At 40.0% G+C, this 16,382-nt stretch overlaps 1 protein-coding gene across 1 annotated transcript in view; it reads right to left on the bottom strand.

Annotated features, from left to right (window-relative positions):
• Positions 1-48: 48 nt before the first annotated feature.
• Lcch3 (Ligand-gated chloride channel homolog 3) overlaps positions 49-16,382 on the bottom strand; it is a 623,958-nt gene continuing 607,624 nt past the window's right edge. Inside the window, exons 7-8 of the mRNA XM_070282243.1 lie at positions 867-1,088; positions 49-813 (exon numbers count right to left, since the gene is read on the bottom strand). Of these exons, the coding sequence (XP_070138344.1) occupies positions 635-813; positions 867-1,088 (401 nt within the window). The 3' untranslated portion in view covers positions 49-634. The remainder of the gene's footprint in view (positions 814-866; positions 1,089-16,382) is intronic.

Here is a 16,382-nt window from a genome sequence, read left to right as displayed (position 1 = left end):
TATACTTTATAGGGTCAGAGATGTCTCCTTCCCTGTGTTGCACACTTTTGACCAAAATTATAATACCCTCTGCTAGGGTATACAAAATTTTATATTGCATACATTCGCGCTTGGGGAAACTAAACTAGTAACAACGTTTTCATTAAAATTTGGCAACATTTTGACGTAAGCTTTATCTACGCGAATTCTATACGATTCTGAGTTCCAAATCGAAATGTTATATCCAAGTCTTTGAGATTTACGCGTTCAAAATTTTAACGTTGTATGGGAATTGGTACATATTTATTGATATCTCCTTTAAAAATCGACCGATTTGATTCAAATTTGTTTTTCTGATATAAAGTAACTATAGAAATAGTGTGACATCAAAAGTTTTTCGAAATAACTTTTTGTACTGGCGCTACAGGAATTTTCAATTTTTGAGGCCGGGAGGGGGTATGGTAAAAATTTGATACAAACTTGAAACGAGTTATTGTTATAGAAGTATCCATGGCACTTCCTATAGATCAACGCGTTCATACGGACAAACGAACATGTGAGTTGGAGATGATTCCTTTTCTATATTACATACATTCACAAGAATAAAATATGGCAATAAACTCTACGAATACTGGGTATGAGATCTTGAAAGTAATCAGTCAATGGTATAGAATAGCCAATATACTAAATTAAATACAAGAAAACTTATTGGAAATATTATGCGAGAATATTTATCAATCTTATTAACATCTTCAATCCTCGGTATGGTGGATTTGATGACAGAGGCGCTTTTTTTTATTGCATGAAACATACGAGGTCTTGTAGGTACTCCTGCTTAAAAAATAAATTAAATGAGAAACTTAAAGAAAATAGTGCTAAATAATTACCTCGCTGTGAACGGTACCTAAGTTGAGAGCGGCCATTTCCAAAATTGCGAGATATACGAAAGCTTGGTGGAAACTTTCCCAAATGCATCGTTTCATTTCCAATAGCAGTTAAAGTGATGTCATAATCACTTTTTCGTAGTGAAGGTATAGGGCTTAGGCAATCATCTTCGAATTCATTTACGGCGTCAGTTATCGAACATGTATCAGACCGGTTACTTTTAACTGTAAAAAGAAAAAAATCTTTAAAATCAAATGCTGTATGGAAGTAAACTTATCTTCAGCTGTTACCCATATCACAATGATATATGTCATCATAATGATCAATGTGATAAAGCTTACCTTAGGTCAGAAGCGTAAGAGAAGAGAAAACAAAAGAAGACAGCGGAAGCGCACGCGCTTCGATCTATTTTTAGTAGCGCTTATCTTTGTCTACCAGGTCTATGCATATGAGACTGCGTTTCCCAATTCTGGTCATTTTTGCGAATTCTGGGCTTTTTTGGAGCAGAGATTCTTTCAATTCTTCCAATTGTTGCTGGTAGCGTTCGCCATCAACGGTTTCACCCGGTTTTAGGGGCTCATACCAAACGATTCCGGCCTGATCCCGGAAAACGCTCAGCATGGCTTTGCGGCCGAAACGGTTTGGCCGAGATTGGGATTGGGCCGGCTGGCCTGGGCTAACATAGGATTTTTTTCATTTTGGGTTTTGAAAATAGATCCAATTTTCATTTCCAGTGACAATGCAATGCAAAAACGAGAATTTCCAAGAGAATTTCGCAAGTCATTTTTCGATGTCCGCGAATAGTGGTTTGTACAAAACACGACATTTTCAATATTAGAAAAAAACTCGCGAATAACGTTTAAGCAGTGTTCCCAGATGTCAAAAGATGCTAAAAAAATTTTTGACCAACAATTTTCGATTACAAACAATTTTTTTTACCGATAATTAACAATGAAGTTAAACGCAGTTTCATATGCATAGACCTGGTACGACTGAAACTTTTCTGACTTAATGACTTATGACTTATGAATGACTTATTGTAAAACATTTCTATTGAGTTTCGATATGGGTCGCAAGCGAAATTTTGTTCTCCGCAATTTTTTTCTTTTCCACGCGGGAAATAATGTTTCCGAGTGCAAAATTTGCAAATTAACGTTATCTGGCGAGTACGTGTGCAACATGAAGCGGAATATGCAATCTAAGCATAAATCGAAGTATGAAGCTGAGATAGCTAACATTCAGAAAGACGAAGCTGCCGAAAAAAAAATTAAATTTGCAATAACAATGAAGGAAATACAATGAATAACAATGAATATTTTGGGAAAAGCGTTAAACCTTTAACAATTTTAATAAATACGAAACGAAATTGGTCTCGTTTTATTCAGAATTAATGAGACAACATTAATATGTATTAAAAATTATACCATTTCTTGGAAGTTGTACCGAAAAAATGGCGTCAAAGTCCGAAAAACACGACAAAATATTTTTAAATTTTTGTCAGTTTCTTGCGTAAAAATTTTATCCTTTTTGTTGAAATAAATTAAAGATATATTTTTTTTCAAAAGCTCCAACATTTAACTATTGAAAAACAAAAAAAAGAGCCAAAAGGTCCAAAGAGCCAAAAAGTCCCAAAAACCGTTTCTTCCAAATAAATCAAGATTTTGAGGGTGTTTGAAAAATTTCAAACATGGTGTTATACTATACTCGACCTAATGAACAATTCCTACTAGGTCTCTTCAAAAGTTCCAAATCACTGTCGCACTGTGTAATGGGCATGGTGGAGGAAAAATATAATGACATTAAAAACAGCATTATGGCCAGTCTCAAGGACAAAATGCTTAGCTTAATGCTTTACTTATAGTAAGGCGGTGGGGCTTGCTATTGAGGCGCGGGAAGAAAGCAATTAAAGTCGTCATTTGCAGCCTCTTCCAGGACCCACGCTTACGTCGCATATTGCTGCAACGCCCTGAAAACGTGATGCGCGCGAAAACGGAGCTTAAACAGCTCTTACGCCAACTGTGGCAGTTCCTTCAACTGCTTAGTAAAAAGGTTAGTAAATTCATTTTATATAAATAATAAACAATAATTAATTCAACATATTTTCAGATTGATACAGATGAAGCCTGCTCAATCTCTAGCTTGACAGAGACCAATTTGCTTTCGCAAAATTCTCAGTCTTGCTCGCTCTTGACCGAGCTCTTAAGTAGCATTGAGGTCGATGCCGAAGAGGAAGCTGACGATGATGGGCAGCAGGAATTATTAAAAGGATATGCTGAAATTGATAGTTACAGCCCAAAGCCCATCAGCCTAGGCGCTGATATAATGCAGTACTGGAGTGAGAAGCAATTTCAGTACCCGAATTTATATCAGCTTGCTAAGGTGGTGCTCGCGGTTCAAGCTACCCAAGTTAGCGTAGGGCGTGCCTTTTCTGCGCTTAAAATAATGCTAACCGACCAAAGGTGCAACTTGTCGAGTGAGTCGCTGTCAAAATTGTTATTCCTAAAATTAAATAAAAATTATAAAAATACATAAAATTCATATTATGTCATAAATGCATAATAAATTGAAAATTAATGTACCTAATTGTTCTACTCGTTGATCATTACGATGATTATCATTATCATTATCATTATTATCATTGTTTTGGTAATTGGGTATATCTGCTGCTGCTGCTCTGTAAGTAACAGTTAACCTTATATTAAATAATTGCACAAACACAGGTAAAATACATTTTGTTGGTGTTGTTGTTGTTGTTGTCAATTGTTGCTCTAGGGTCCCTTTATAAGGACATAGGACAATATTGGTAATATCCTTAAAGGATCAAAAGTTGTTGCTTGGATTTTGATAAAAAAAAAATAAAAATCACGAATAATCATTATTTTTGAGTTTTATTTTTTTTTTTTAAGCCTAATGATTCCACAGTTACACAGTTAAACAACATTTAACTTTTGAAAAACGTCAAAAATTTTAAAATCGGTTTAAAATTACGCGCTTAGGAATTTTTAAGAGCAAAAAAGTCCCGAAAAACCGTTTTTTCTAAATAAATCAGGATTTTGAGGGTGTTAGAAAAATTTCAAACACGGTTTTATATATACTATATTCGACCTAATGAACAATTCCTACTAGGTCTCTTCAAAAGTTCCAAATCACTGTCGCTCTGTGTTATTTGTGATTTTTATTTTTTTTCTGGATAGTAGGGGGGGCTTTAGTTTTCCCAAGCGCAAGTGTAATTTATTGTTGAGAATCGAAACCGTTGAGAATACAAGGGATAACTACCGGGTATAATAAAGCCAGAAACTCGACAATAGCCCATGACAAAGTAAGCTTATTTTCATTAGGAAAAGTAAAATTATTCCTTACGACATTTCACGTTACCTAAATTTTTCAGATAGTTCTTTTTAACTTCATTTAAATTTTCAAGTATCTTTTAGTCAATGGTTTGGCCAAGTTTAAAAATGAAGATAACACTAAAGCATCATGAAAGAAATCCGAGAAGCACGACACACAAATTTTAGCTGTAGATGTTTTACCAAATACATTCAAGTTATATTTTATTATTTAAAATATATTATATGAATGTTACACGAAGTATTAAATATATTAAATAGTCTTAATGTCTTATCTTGATCTGAAAATTCACCATACGGATGTCAAATCGGGTACTGCTTTCCCATATGAGGTCCTTAAAGAAGAAATTTATATGACAGCTTTTTAGGGAATCAAAAATAATGACAATAGGACTGTAAATTACATTTTACGCCCTAAAACAAGCGGGCCGATGTTGATTTCAAATCTTTGAACAAATATTAAAATTAATTGGTTTTGAAAATTCTCAGGTAAAAATATTGTACCAACATTCTAGACAAAGGAGATGTTTTAAAATACATAAACATATTTATTATTATTTGTAGATGACTTTGGAATTACTTTGGAGAATAATAAACTTATGTGCAAATTTGAATCTTATCTCATAAGTAAGGTCAGAATGTCTGATTTGTTATAAACAATAGATCTTACTGAAATAAAAATTGATAGACATAAAAATGAAAAGTCAATCTAAGTCAATTAGCGTATATTAATAGTATACTGAAAAAATGTAATATAAGTGATTGCAAGCAGGTAAATTACCCAACATGCAAAATACCTTAATTTAGAAGAATAAAATTAATCAGTTACTTTCCTTTCTCCTTGCAAAAACCTAATAGGTTATATAATGTGTTATACACATGTCCTGATTTGTGTAGAGTAGTGGCGGGCAAACTCTCATATTCCATAAAACGCGTACATAGGGTCGGAATTTCTGCCGCAGCGTAGCCTATACACTGACAGTATAAGGACTCTCACATTATTTTAGAAGCTCTCTCATTTGCTCCCATTTTTCCTCATTTGACAGCCCAAACTTAAAAATCAAAATATAACTAATCCAAATCAAAACTAAGTTTCCTTATCTATATCTTCTACTTTTTGTTGAGAAAACTTGAAAAAACTTGTTGAAAAACTTGTCCCAACCCAATATCTAAGAACATTTTTCTCAGTGGGAGTTTTTTTCTCCATAGAAAATATAGATAGGGAAACTTAGTTTTTCATTTATTTAACAACTGTTGCTAGAAAAACTTTCTTTAAAATAAAATAAACTATTTTTCAAACTTTTAAATTAACGGAAAATAAAATAAAAAACTACGTTTTTTCGCTAATTTTTCTTCTCTGCTACGCATACACTAAAATTTTAAGCATGTGTGCGTTTTGCCCCCCACATGTGTACGTACAAACCCTTCAGTACCATACCTCAAGAATTACTCAAGGAATCGTCTAGGTACTAGTATTGCCACCCGAGGATTCCTCGGGGTATGTTTCATACAAACCATCAAGGAATTTCCATAGAAGAGTTCCTCGCATCGAGGAATTCGAACAACTCAAGGAATACTGCAGGATATTCGAAGAGCATTTCGAACTAAATACCCCAGGGAATTCCTGAGGTATACTCTGAGGAATCGTTGAGGAAATACCCCAAGGAATCCCTGGGGTATACTCTCAGGAATCGTTTAGGAAATACCCCAAGGAATCCCTGGGGTCTTCTCTGAGGAATCGTTGAGGAAATACCCCAAGGAATCCCTGGGGTATATGTGAGTAATCTGTAAGGAATTTCACCGCGTGTAACTTTTATGCAAATTGAACATCAAATGCAAAGAGAAGGGAAGAGGCAAGACGAAACCGAAAATTGACAACCGATAATTCTGGCGCGTGCCAGGGTATAGTCGACCAACGCAATGCCTTGTAATTAGAATCGCACAAGGAAAATAATCAAACATGAACATTTTGGCTTTGCCTAAAGTCAATTATTAATACATTTCAATATACCATATGATTAGATAAGAAAAATTTATTAAATATAATCTTAAATATATATAAATATTTCAACATATTTTAAAAAGGGTATTCTGACGTCGCTTCCATTCATTTGGTTTTCGACACCGATTTGTTTTCTCTCCCTTCCCTCCATCTACATCTCTCTAATTGTCTCTCTGTCGCGTGCCTCTGCTCTGATACTATGACGTAGAAGCTTCGAGAATCATCGTCGAAAACCGAAAGTAGGTAGAAGTTTCGTTTCCCCTTTCGTTTCTGACTTGAGTAAACGAAGCCCATGCAACTTGTTTTTGTTTTTCGAACATGTCGCCAGGAAACGTCGGGGTAAGGAATTTTGGTACTGAAGGGAACGTACAACAACAAAGAATTATGTCAAAGTCTGATATGACTTTAATGATATGTATGTTAATGATAATGTATGTTATGATATTGTTTAAAATAAGTCATGATTGCAACAAGAATTATACAAATATGTATAATTTTTCGTCTACGAGATCACTACGTTCGCCGAAAAGGCACATAGTGACAAGGATTACGCATTTATTGCTTTTCTAGACATAGAAAGTGCGTTTATTAACTTTTGCAGCAGTCGAAGGACATTGACTCCCAAACCGCAAAAGCCCGGCCGATATTGTTTCTCCATATTAATATGTGATTTTATGGCCCTAGCTTTGTCAAGGATTCATCGAATAATTCTTTCTCCGATAGAGTTATCAAAGCAATGTCCAGTCATATGGAACAACCGCCAAGATACAATATTGCTAAAATCAACGTACGGTCCGGAATAAAACATTTCATCTTCGATGACGTCATCAAGCGTTCATCATCTTACTTGCGAATACAACGAACGCTGTCAATAATTTTGTGAGCTTTTAACAAGATTCTACGTGATAAAAAAGGTCTCCTCTGCAACATCAAGCATGTCCCAGCTACCGAACTGGTGAAAAAACTTTGGAGCATAATAGCGCATATTCAAAAGTTATTTTTTATCAACGACATTCACAAGAATTATAAAAATACTATATTTGGATATGAAAAATCAGGTTGGGTTAAAAATGTTACTGACAAGAATACCACTTCTTCATTAATGTAGTTACTACCAACATCCAGAGTACCAGGGAACACAGAGTCTAGTTCATTTGTCACATTTATAATTGCATTGTACAATTGCCTTCCTTTGGGAGTCACTAGACGTGATCCCCAGTGCGTATGTTTGGCATTGTCGTCTCTTGCGGCTATAAAACGATCCCCAAGTGAATTGTAGAAGTCCATTAATTGTCCTTCCGAGATCGAGAAGAGCGGAGGGCAATAAACGGCAGCAATTGAAAGGCTTCCGTTACTTGAATGAATTTGTATCGATGTGGCCTGCAAGAAGTTTGTTACAGACCTTTTGTGAAAATGGTGTTTAATGCGTATTCTGATTAGAACTCCGGTTCTGCCGTGGGCCTTCCCATCTGAATGATCTGTGAGGTAGTTTCTGTAGCCTCATATTTGAAAGTTGCTTGTTAGATGCGTTTCCACCAGTCGCATAACGTCAATACGGTTTTCTTCCAAGAATTGTGACAATTCTAGTTTATGCCGTGATACACCGTTGGCGTTTCACATTCTTATTCGAAGAGTCTGCATAGATTATTTAGAAGGTTGTGCTGTTATCTTTAAAAGACATATTACAATTTTTTGTTTTTGAACAAGTGTTTGCATGGTGGTTTTCATGAATGACAAGGGCTCCATCATACTTTGTTGAAGGGTAAGCATCATAGTTTCCGTTTTTCTATGTAGCTGTTCAGGGGCCTGCTTTGTGAGTTAGGCTGAATTAGATTTTCCATTCCAGATCGTAGAGCATCGGCATAGGAGAAGCCGTTGGTGGTTTTCGGGGGACCGAATGAGGACCTCGCAGCTTTGGCGAAGAAGACGTCTGGTGGAGCTTTGGACGCAATGTACACATTCTGTGGATTTTGGTTGCGCGATGCACTCGCTTGTCGCATGCAACTCTTCAACTCCTTTTACACCATACATCCTCTATAGTTGTGGACGTCCCCGCAAACTACACAGATAGCCCGAAGTGCGAAGTATGACCTAGTGTGTCCATACCCTGGCAATAAGTGCATTGCACTGGACCGTTGCGTATATGTGGCTCTTCAACAGTGATACTCCGATGAAAGTAGAGCGGTCAGTAGAGCCGAGTTACTCCTAATCGCCAATTTTTTCGTTTCGGAAAAAGACGTAGGTAAGAGTAGATTTCTTAGTAGATAGATTTAAATTTCGGTAAGAGTAAAAGCCGTTTCTTCGGTTCACTGAGGTTCGATAGTTCAGTTGCGATTGAACGTTATTATAACAAAGATAATACAATACATAGATGGGAAATCAGGGCCCAAAACGGTCAACTTTTTTCGTTGAGCTCTTTGTTGTGAGGGTAACGGATTTGCTTACGATACTATTTTCAGAACTCTTTACATGTATTCACAAAAGAATGTAGGCCTTTGTATGTATATGTGACTGCTCGCATGACGGCGTAAAAATATTTTGGCTTCAAAATTTTAATTTCTCAACGTTTCTGTTTACAATACGTCGATGTGGTAGTAGAACAAATATTACTTTTTTTCAGTGCCAATCGAGCCAGGGTGGTAGCCTAATGCGTTTAGTATTTGCTCTCTATTAGGGATGTATTGGGAATGAATTTTTTTTTAATATCGCATCGATAATATTTTCTGTTTTGAAAATATATCAAAATGACATTTAATATATCGCTACAAAACATGAGTATATCGATGTTTTTGATATGCTTTTAGTTTTCCAAAAAGTTTTATAAATTATAAAATAATAGAAATAAAACACAGCAATAATACATCTTTAGATTTTATAATTCATTATAAATTAAATTATGCAATGAGATTATGAGATTATATTCCATTATACATTAATGTTTTGGCCTGAGATTTATTTATCTATTCATCAACAAACACATAAAATGTATTTAAAATTAAATTCAAAGTTTTTTGGCTTTTGGATAATACAGATTATATTAGTTCCTTGTCCAAGGAAAACATAAAATTTACTTTAAAATTCATCGCTTCATGTCGACCATTTTGGCAGAAACAAAAATAAGAATGAATTGCAGTGAACAAAACGCATTCGGACTAGCACGATTGGGGAGAATTGGGAAAACACGAAAAATTGTTTTTGTAATCGCCCTTTGCCTATGCTGGGACCAACGAAGCTTATGGCGTTCGGGTATATATATCAACTTCAGGCGGAGCCGAAGCTGATATACCCTTGCAGTTAAAACCGGATATATATCGAAAACATCGGATATAGTTGGCCGGTCCTTATGAGAATATCATAATAAAATTACAAAAAAATATATAAAAAAAAGTAGCAAGCTTCTATCTTCAAACTTTGGTAGTTGGTATTTCTACCAAAAACCATTTCCGATGGTTCAGTTGTATGGCAGCTATAGGATATTGTCGGCCGATCCTTATGATATTTGGTAGGTTGGATCAACTGACCAAAATCAGAATATGTATCAAGTTCCAGCTTTTTATCTTCATAAAAACAAATGTTTGGTCACTTCCGATAGTTTAGTTATATGGCAGCTATAGGATATAGTCGGCCGATCCTTATGATATTTGGCATGTCGTATTATTTTGCCAAACATTCCTCTCATGTAAATTAATTTGATTAATTTGAACTCTCTAACTCTAAAACAGTGGTGGGCAAAACTAACACATGTTTAAAATTTGAGTGTGTGCGTAGCAGAGAAAAACAATGAGAGCAGAGAATTCACTGAGCGAAAGAAACGCATTTTTTTATTTAATTTTTCGTATATTTAAAAGTTGGTGTGGGCACTAAAATTAAGTATTTTATTTTAAAAAAAGCTTTGCTAGCAACATTTCTTAAACAAATGAAAAACTACGCTTCCCTATCTATATTCTCCATGGAAAAAACTTTTTCCAACCCAATTTCTGAGAAAATTTTTCGAAGTGGAAAAATTTTGATTTTTAGTTTGGGCTGTCAAATGAATCAAAATGAGAGCAAATGAGAGAGCTTCAAAAAAAAATTTTGAGAGTGCTCACACTGTTAGTGTGCCGACAGCGCTGCGGCAGAATTTCCTACCCTATACTCGCGTGCTATGTAACATGAGCGTTTGCCCACCACTGCTCTAAAAACATCAAAGTGGTACCATTTTCGATCAATCAGTTATATGGAAGCTATAGGTCTGTCAATTTCGTCTGTTCCGACTTATATACTGCGTGCAAAGGAAAGAAGGGTGTGTGCAAAGTTTCAAGTTTATGTTTCGATAGCTTTAAAACTGAGAGATTAGTTTTACATGAGAGACTAGTTTTACACCAGTTTAACAAATTTTACATGAGAGCTATGTTTGGCAAAATAATACGACATGCCAAATTTTATAAGGAAACCATCGAACCACCGAACTGAGCGGACGTGCTTTGCCCGAGCTCCGGGATAACTGCACCATAATACAGCTAATCAAAAAACTGGGGGAACCCAATATAAGCGAAAAGACGCTGAACTACAATTTATTAAAAGCAATAGACAAGCTTTTTATAACAGTTGTGATGTGCTAAACCAAAACTAGTGCATTGTTTAAAAAAAAAGTAAGAGCCACGCAATGAGCTCATTGACCAACTATCAAAAGAACGAGCGAAGAAGCTCAGTGAACCAAAGAAACGGCTTCTACTCTTACTTTTCAACCCGCGATACCGGTCTTGCTCACCCGCTCTGCTCACTTCGACTCCCGCGTCACAGAGTTCAATGGCGCGAACAAATTTCGCACCAACAACAAGCAGTGCTACAATTAGTGCATTGTTTTAAATAAAAAAATACCACGCAATGAGCTCATTGAGCAAGGATCAAAAGCACGAGTGTAGAAGTTCATTGAACCAAAGAAACGGCTTCTACTCTTACTTTTCAACCCGCGATACCGAAGTGGAAAAATCGGGGAATTAAGAGCAACCCGGCTTTACTGACCGCTGAAACCCAAAGGGCACGGTCTTGCTCACCCGCTCTGCTAACTCCGACTCCCACGTCATGGAGGTCGCAGTGTAAAACCCCCCCTCCAATATCGGAAACAAATTTCAAAACAACAACTAGCAGTGCTACAATTTCTGCAATCTCAGCAACAACCACTGCAACTCAAAGTACCGCGACGGAAAGTGCCAAAGCGGCCACGGCCACACAGACTGGAATGGATCGCTACATCTAAATTAAGCGCAAGCTTAGCCCGCAGAGTAATCCGGCAGGATTACCGTGTCCTGAAGATCGATAAAAAACCAGACAGATCCACTACTAAGACATTAGCCCTACTGGCAGAGGTTGAGAAAAACCACCCAGCCCAAGACACCGCAAAAAAGCCCAAGCTTTCTCCAATATATATGAGGGAAAAAAGCTCGAGTGCCCTGATCAACAAAATTGCGTCGTTGATCGGGAACGGTGACAACTTTCATGTTGTTCCGCTTATCAAAGGGAACATCCATGAAACAAAGGTGCAAACCAAGACTGAAGAGCACTTCCGAATCGTGTCCAAATATCTGGACACTGCACAGAAAAACTATTACACGTACCAGCTGAAAAGCAGTAAGGGCCTACAAGTGGTAGTAAAGGTAATAGAACCTGATGTTACCGCCGCGGAAATAAAAACCGCAATTAAAGAAAAGGGCTTCGCCCCCAAGAATGTTATTAACATTCTAAATAAAGATAAAAAGCCACAAGCAGGTCGCTGGAGAAGAACGAAATCCATCCAATTTACTACCTGCAATATCTTTTGCATCGGAAAATCACTGTTAAAGAGCCACATAAACGCAACGGTCAAGTGCAATGCACTAACTGTCAAGAGTATGGACACACAAGGTCTTATTGCACACTTCGGGCTGTCTGTGTAAACTGCGGGGACGCCCACAAGTCCGCTTGCTGCACTACAAACAAGGACAGAACCGTGAAGAAATGTGGAAACTGCGGAGGCAGCGATACAGAAAACTATAGAGGATGTATGGTGTATAAGGAGTTAAAGAGTCGCATGCGTCAAGCGACCGCCACGCCAAACCAAAATCCACAGAATGCGTACATTGCGTCAAAAATTACGCCAGACGTCTTCTTCGCCAAAGCTGCGAGATCCTCATTCCGTCCACTAAACACCACCAACGGCTTCTCCTGTGCCGATGCTCTACGATTTGGAAGGGAAATTCCAATTCAGCCTAACTCTCAAAGCGCTCAACAGGCCCCAGAACAGCCACACAGCAAAATGGAAACTATGATGCTTACCCTCCAACAAAGTATGATGGAGCTTATGTCATTCATGAAAACGACCATGCAAACGCTTCTTCAAAACCAGAACATGGTGATACAGCTGCTCGTAGCACAACAGTCTAAATAATCTATGCAGGCGCTACGAATATCAATGTGGAACGCCAATGGTGTCTCACGGCATAAACTAGAATTGTCACAATTCTTAACCGAATTCTTCTCTTAATCTAAACCATATTGACGTTATGCTACTGGTGGAAACGCATCTTACAAGCAAATACAACTTTCATATAAGAGGCTACACAATGTACCGCACAGATCATCCAGATGGGAAAGCCCACGGCGGAACTGGAGTTCTAATCAGAGAACGCATTAAGCACCATTTTTACAAAAGGTTTGCAACAAATTTCTTGCAGGCCGCATCGATATAAATTCAGTCAAGCAACGGAATCCTTTAAATCGCTGCCCTCCTCGCTTACTGCCCTCCTCGTTTCACAATCTCGGAAGGACAATTTATGGACTTCCACATTTCACTTGGGGATCGATTTATAGCCGCAGGAGACTACAACGCCAAACATACGCACTGGGGATCACGTCTAGTGACTCCCAAAAGAAGACAATTTTACAATGCAATTATAAATGTGAAAAATAAACTGGACTACGTTTTCCCTGGAAGTCCCACATACTGGCCAACAGCCTCACGAAAGCTCCCAGACCTTATTGATTTTGCAGTGACAAAAAACATACATCGCAATCTAATAAGTGCCAAGGCAGTCTCAGACTTATCATCAGACTACTCGCCTCTGCTTCTAACGCTTCTTCAAAGCCCAGAAATAACCGAAAACCCCTTCAGCCTGACGACGCCAAAAACGAACTGGCTAAAATACAAAAAGTACGTGAGTGCCCACATAGAACTCGCCCCGGAATTTAACATGGAATCGAACATCGACTACACTACGAGCGCACTGGAAAAAGCTAAAATCTCTACATCTCATGGGAAAGAAGTAGACCGAAACAAACACTTCAAATCTAATCAGCAAATCGAACAGCTCGTGCGAGAAAAGAGACGCACGGGTCATGGTTGGCAAAATAGCAGATCACCAGCTTCAAAACAACGCCTCAAGGAAGCAATTCGATCACTCGACCAGGCTCTTCACCATTAGGAAGAAATTGCACAGCTGGGGTACATCCAGAATCTCTCGCCAACAAGCACAAAGTACCCCCTGTGGAGGGCCCACCCAAATCTTAGCGCCCCAATTGAAACAACCACCCCGATAAGAAACTCTTCGGGATGCTGGGCTCGCAGCGACGAAGACCGAGCTGAAACATTCGCCACACATCTCCAAAGTGTCTTCCAGCCAAACCCAAATTCATTCATCCTGCCAGTAATTCAGCCAGAGTCCTCCCCTCAGGCAGCCGCACCTTCGTTCCGGCTGAACGATATCGAAAAAGTCATAAGAGGGCTAAAACCAAAAAAGGCTCCCGGTGGTGACCTATTGACCCCAAAGATGCTGATCGAACTTCCAAAATGCGCTATAGAGGTCGTCTGCAAATTAATATTTAATGGAATCATTAATCTTGGCTATTTCCAAAAAAAGTGGAAGAAATCCATCATTATAATGATACCGAAGCCTGGAAAAGACCAAACAACTCCGTCATTATACAGATCAATAAGCCTTCAATCTTGTTTGTCTAAATGGTTTGAAAAATACTTGTTTATTCGCATAATACCACATCTGGAAGCTTGCAATATTATAGAGTCATACAAAGAAAAACTGTCTTCGCACCCAAATTTCGTATCCCGCCTTAGACGCAACGACCTCCCAATCCAGCAATCGATTTTTAGGGCCGTCTAACTCCGTATCAGGCCGTCAGCCAACGGGTACTACAGGGGGACCTACGCGCAAGCAATTGCGTGCCGTAACTGTGTACACCGCTGGTAGTGCGACTATACTCTCCACGTGAGGGCGGCTGGTAACAGGTCCCGGTAAGGTCATGTCTCTGCCGAGGATGCTGGCTAATGGTAGTCGGGCGGGGAGAAGAACACTCCCTTCCTTAAATCACCCCAATCCAAGGTGGAACAGCATATGCCGAAGGATGCGTGTCCGAAGGGGGGCTCGGACGCTAATATGCGAACTCTGGGGGGCAGGCCGACCTCTCAGTTTTAACCAGGCTTATTGTGACAAGCGAGCTATGTCATGATGGACGAACCCCTTCCCGCTTACTCGTGGGACCAAATATGAACACTACCAATCCAAACAAAAACCTAAGTGGAGAACGGAACTCCCTAAAAAAGACCGGAAATGGTGTCATTGACCCGTCAAACTCCAAGGCCCTCAAAAGCCAAGGAGTTGCTGAGATGGAGAAGCCCCCCACAGAGGGGCAACATCTGGAGGCGGGACGCGCCGGTGCGGAGGAGGTTACCAAGGCAACTTCTTCCAAAGCGGGGCTAGCTATGGGACCACCGAACGGTGTGGAGAGGAAGACCCCAGGGTCAACCTCTAAACCAACCGGCGGTGCCCCTAAGGCGAACCCTGGTCCGGAAGCGTCTTACTGGAAGCAGCGTAAAGGTTCCTACAAGGACAGGAGAAGAGCAGCCTTCATTTTTATGAGGGCGGACCCATCGGCCGAAGCCAACCCGGAACAGGCCGAGATTATTAAGTGGGCAAGAGAGATCCTGCCCGACTTTAATCCGGAAAAGGCGGGAGAAAGGCTGGATCCGAAAAGACGCACTGGGTCAGACCCTGCCAAGGAGGCCGCGCAAAGGGCGAAAAGGCATAGGTCCACAGAGGGAGAAGCCCCCCAGGCCAAGAAGAGGAAGGCCCAGCCGCAGCCGTCCAATCGGTCGTTCGCCGAGGTAACAAAGGGAAGAACCTTAATTGGAGTCCTGGACAAGGGCTCCAAGGATGGGCTCATCCCCAAGGACCTTTGGCGACGTGTGGTCAACGAGTTGCATGGGCGCTTCGTAGAGGAGATGCTGCGAAGCGGAGGACCCCCACCAGAATGCGAAGACGCAGGATGGTATCAGGGTAGCGTCAAGGTGATTGCTTGCCAAGACGCGAGATCGGTAGAGACCTACAAGCGGATGGTTGCACCGCTTGGAGAGGTCTATCCTGGAGCTTAGCTAGTGGCGGTTGACTGGGACGAGATCCCCAGCAAACCAAGGGCGCGAGTGTGGCTCACTGAAAAGCCAGCCGACCCGAAAACGATTCTAACAATGCTTAGGATGTGCAATCTGACGCTCCCCACGGCGGACTGGAGAGTCGCCAAGGTCGAGGAGGCGGTGGGACTGCGAAGGCAGGTCGTCCTCACACTAAACGATGAGACCGTCAAAGCCCTGGAGAGGACGGAGCACCGAACTCGTTTCGGTCCGTATCTATAAATCCGATGCAAAGGCCAAGCCAGGAGGTATCGGGCTGGAGGCAGACTCACAAGAGCCAGACTTGGAGGAGCCGACCGAAGAGGGGCACCCGGAAGGTATGTCGGATGAGGAGGAGGACATCCTGGAAGGGTACACCTCGGAGGAAAGCGACTTGGCAAGGGCACTTGGTGGAGTCGGTATGGAGGAGGACTCTCTGCTGAGCTCCGAGACGGAGGCAGAAATAACTGTGGTGGAGACTTGTAAAAATGTCCCTGACGATCTTACAAATAAACCTCCACCACAGTAAAGCGGCGTCAGCTGCCCTCCTACTCCACCTCGCCGAGAGTGGAGCTGATGTGGCCTTCATCCAGGAACCCTGGATCCTAGGAGACAGGATTCTTGGGTTGGGGGCGTCGGAGTATAGGCTCTGCAAAGCCGATACAACAGGTAAAAGGCGAACCTGCATCCTCCCAAAAAAGAACCTTAACCTCTTTGTGCTACCCAATTTCAGCAATGAAGACCACGTAGCCGC

This window comes from Drosophila bipectinata, chromosome XL, assembly GCF_030179905.1.
Source record: "Drosophila bipectinata strain 14024-0381.07 chromosome XL, DbipHiC1v2, whole genome shotgun sequence".
Lineage (NCBI taxonomy): Eukaryota > Metazoa > Arthropoda > Insecta > Diptera > Drosophilidae > Drosophila > Drosophila bipectinata.
This window is presented reverse-complemented; position numbering and strand designations above follow the sequence as displayed.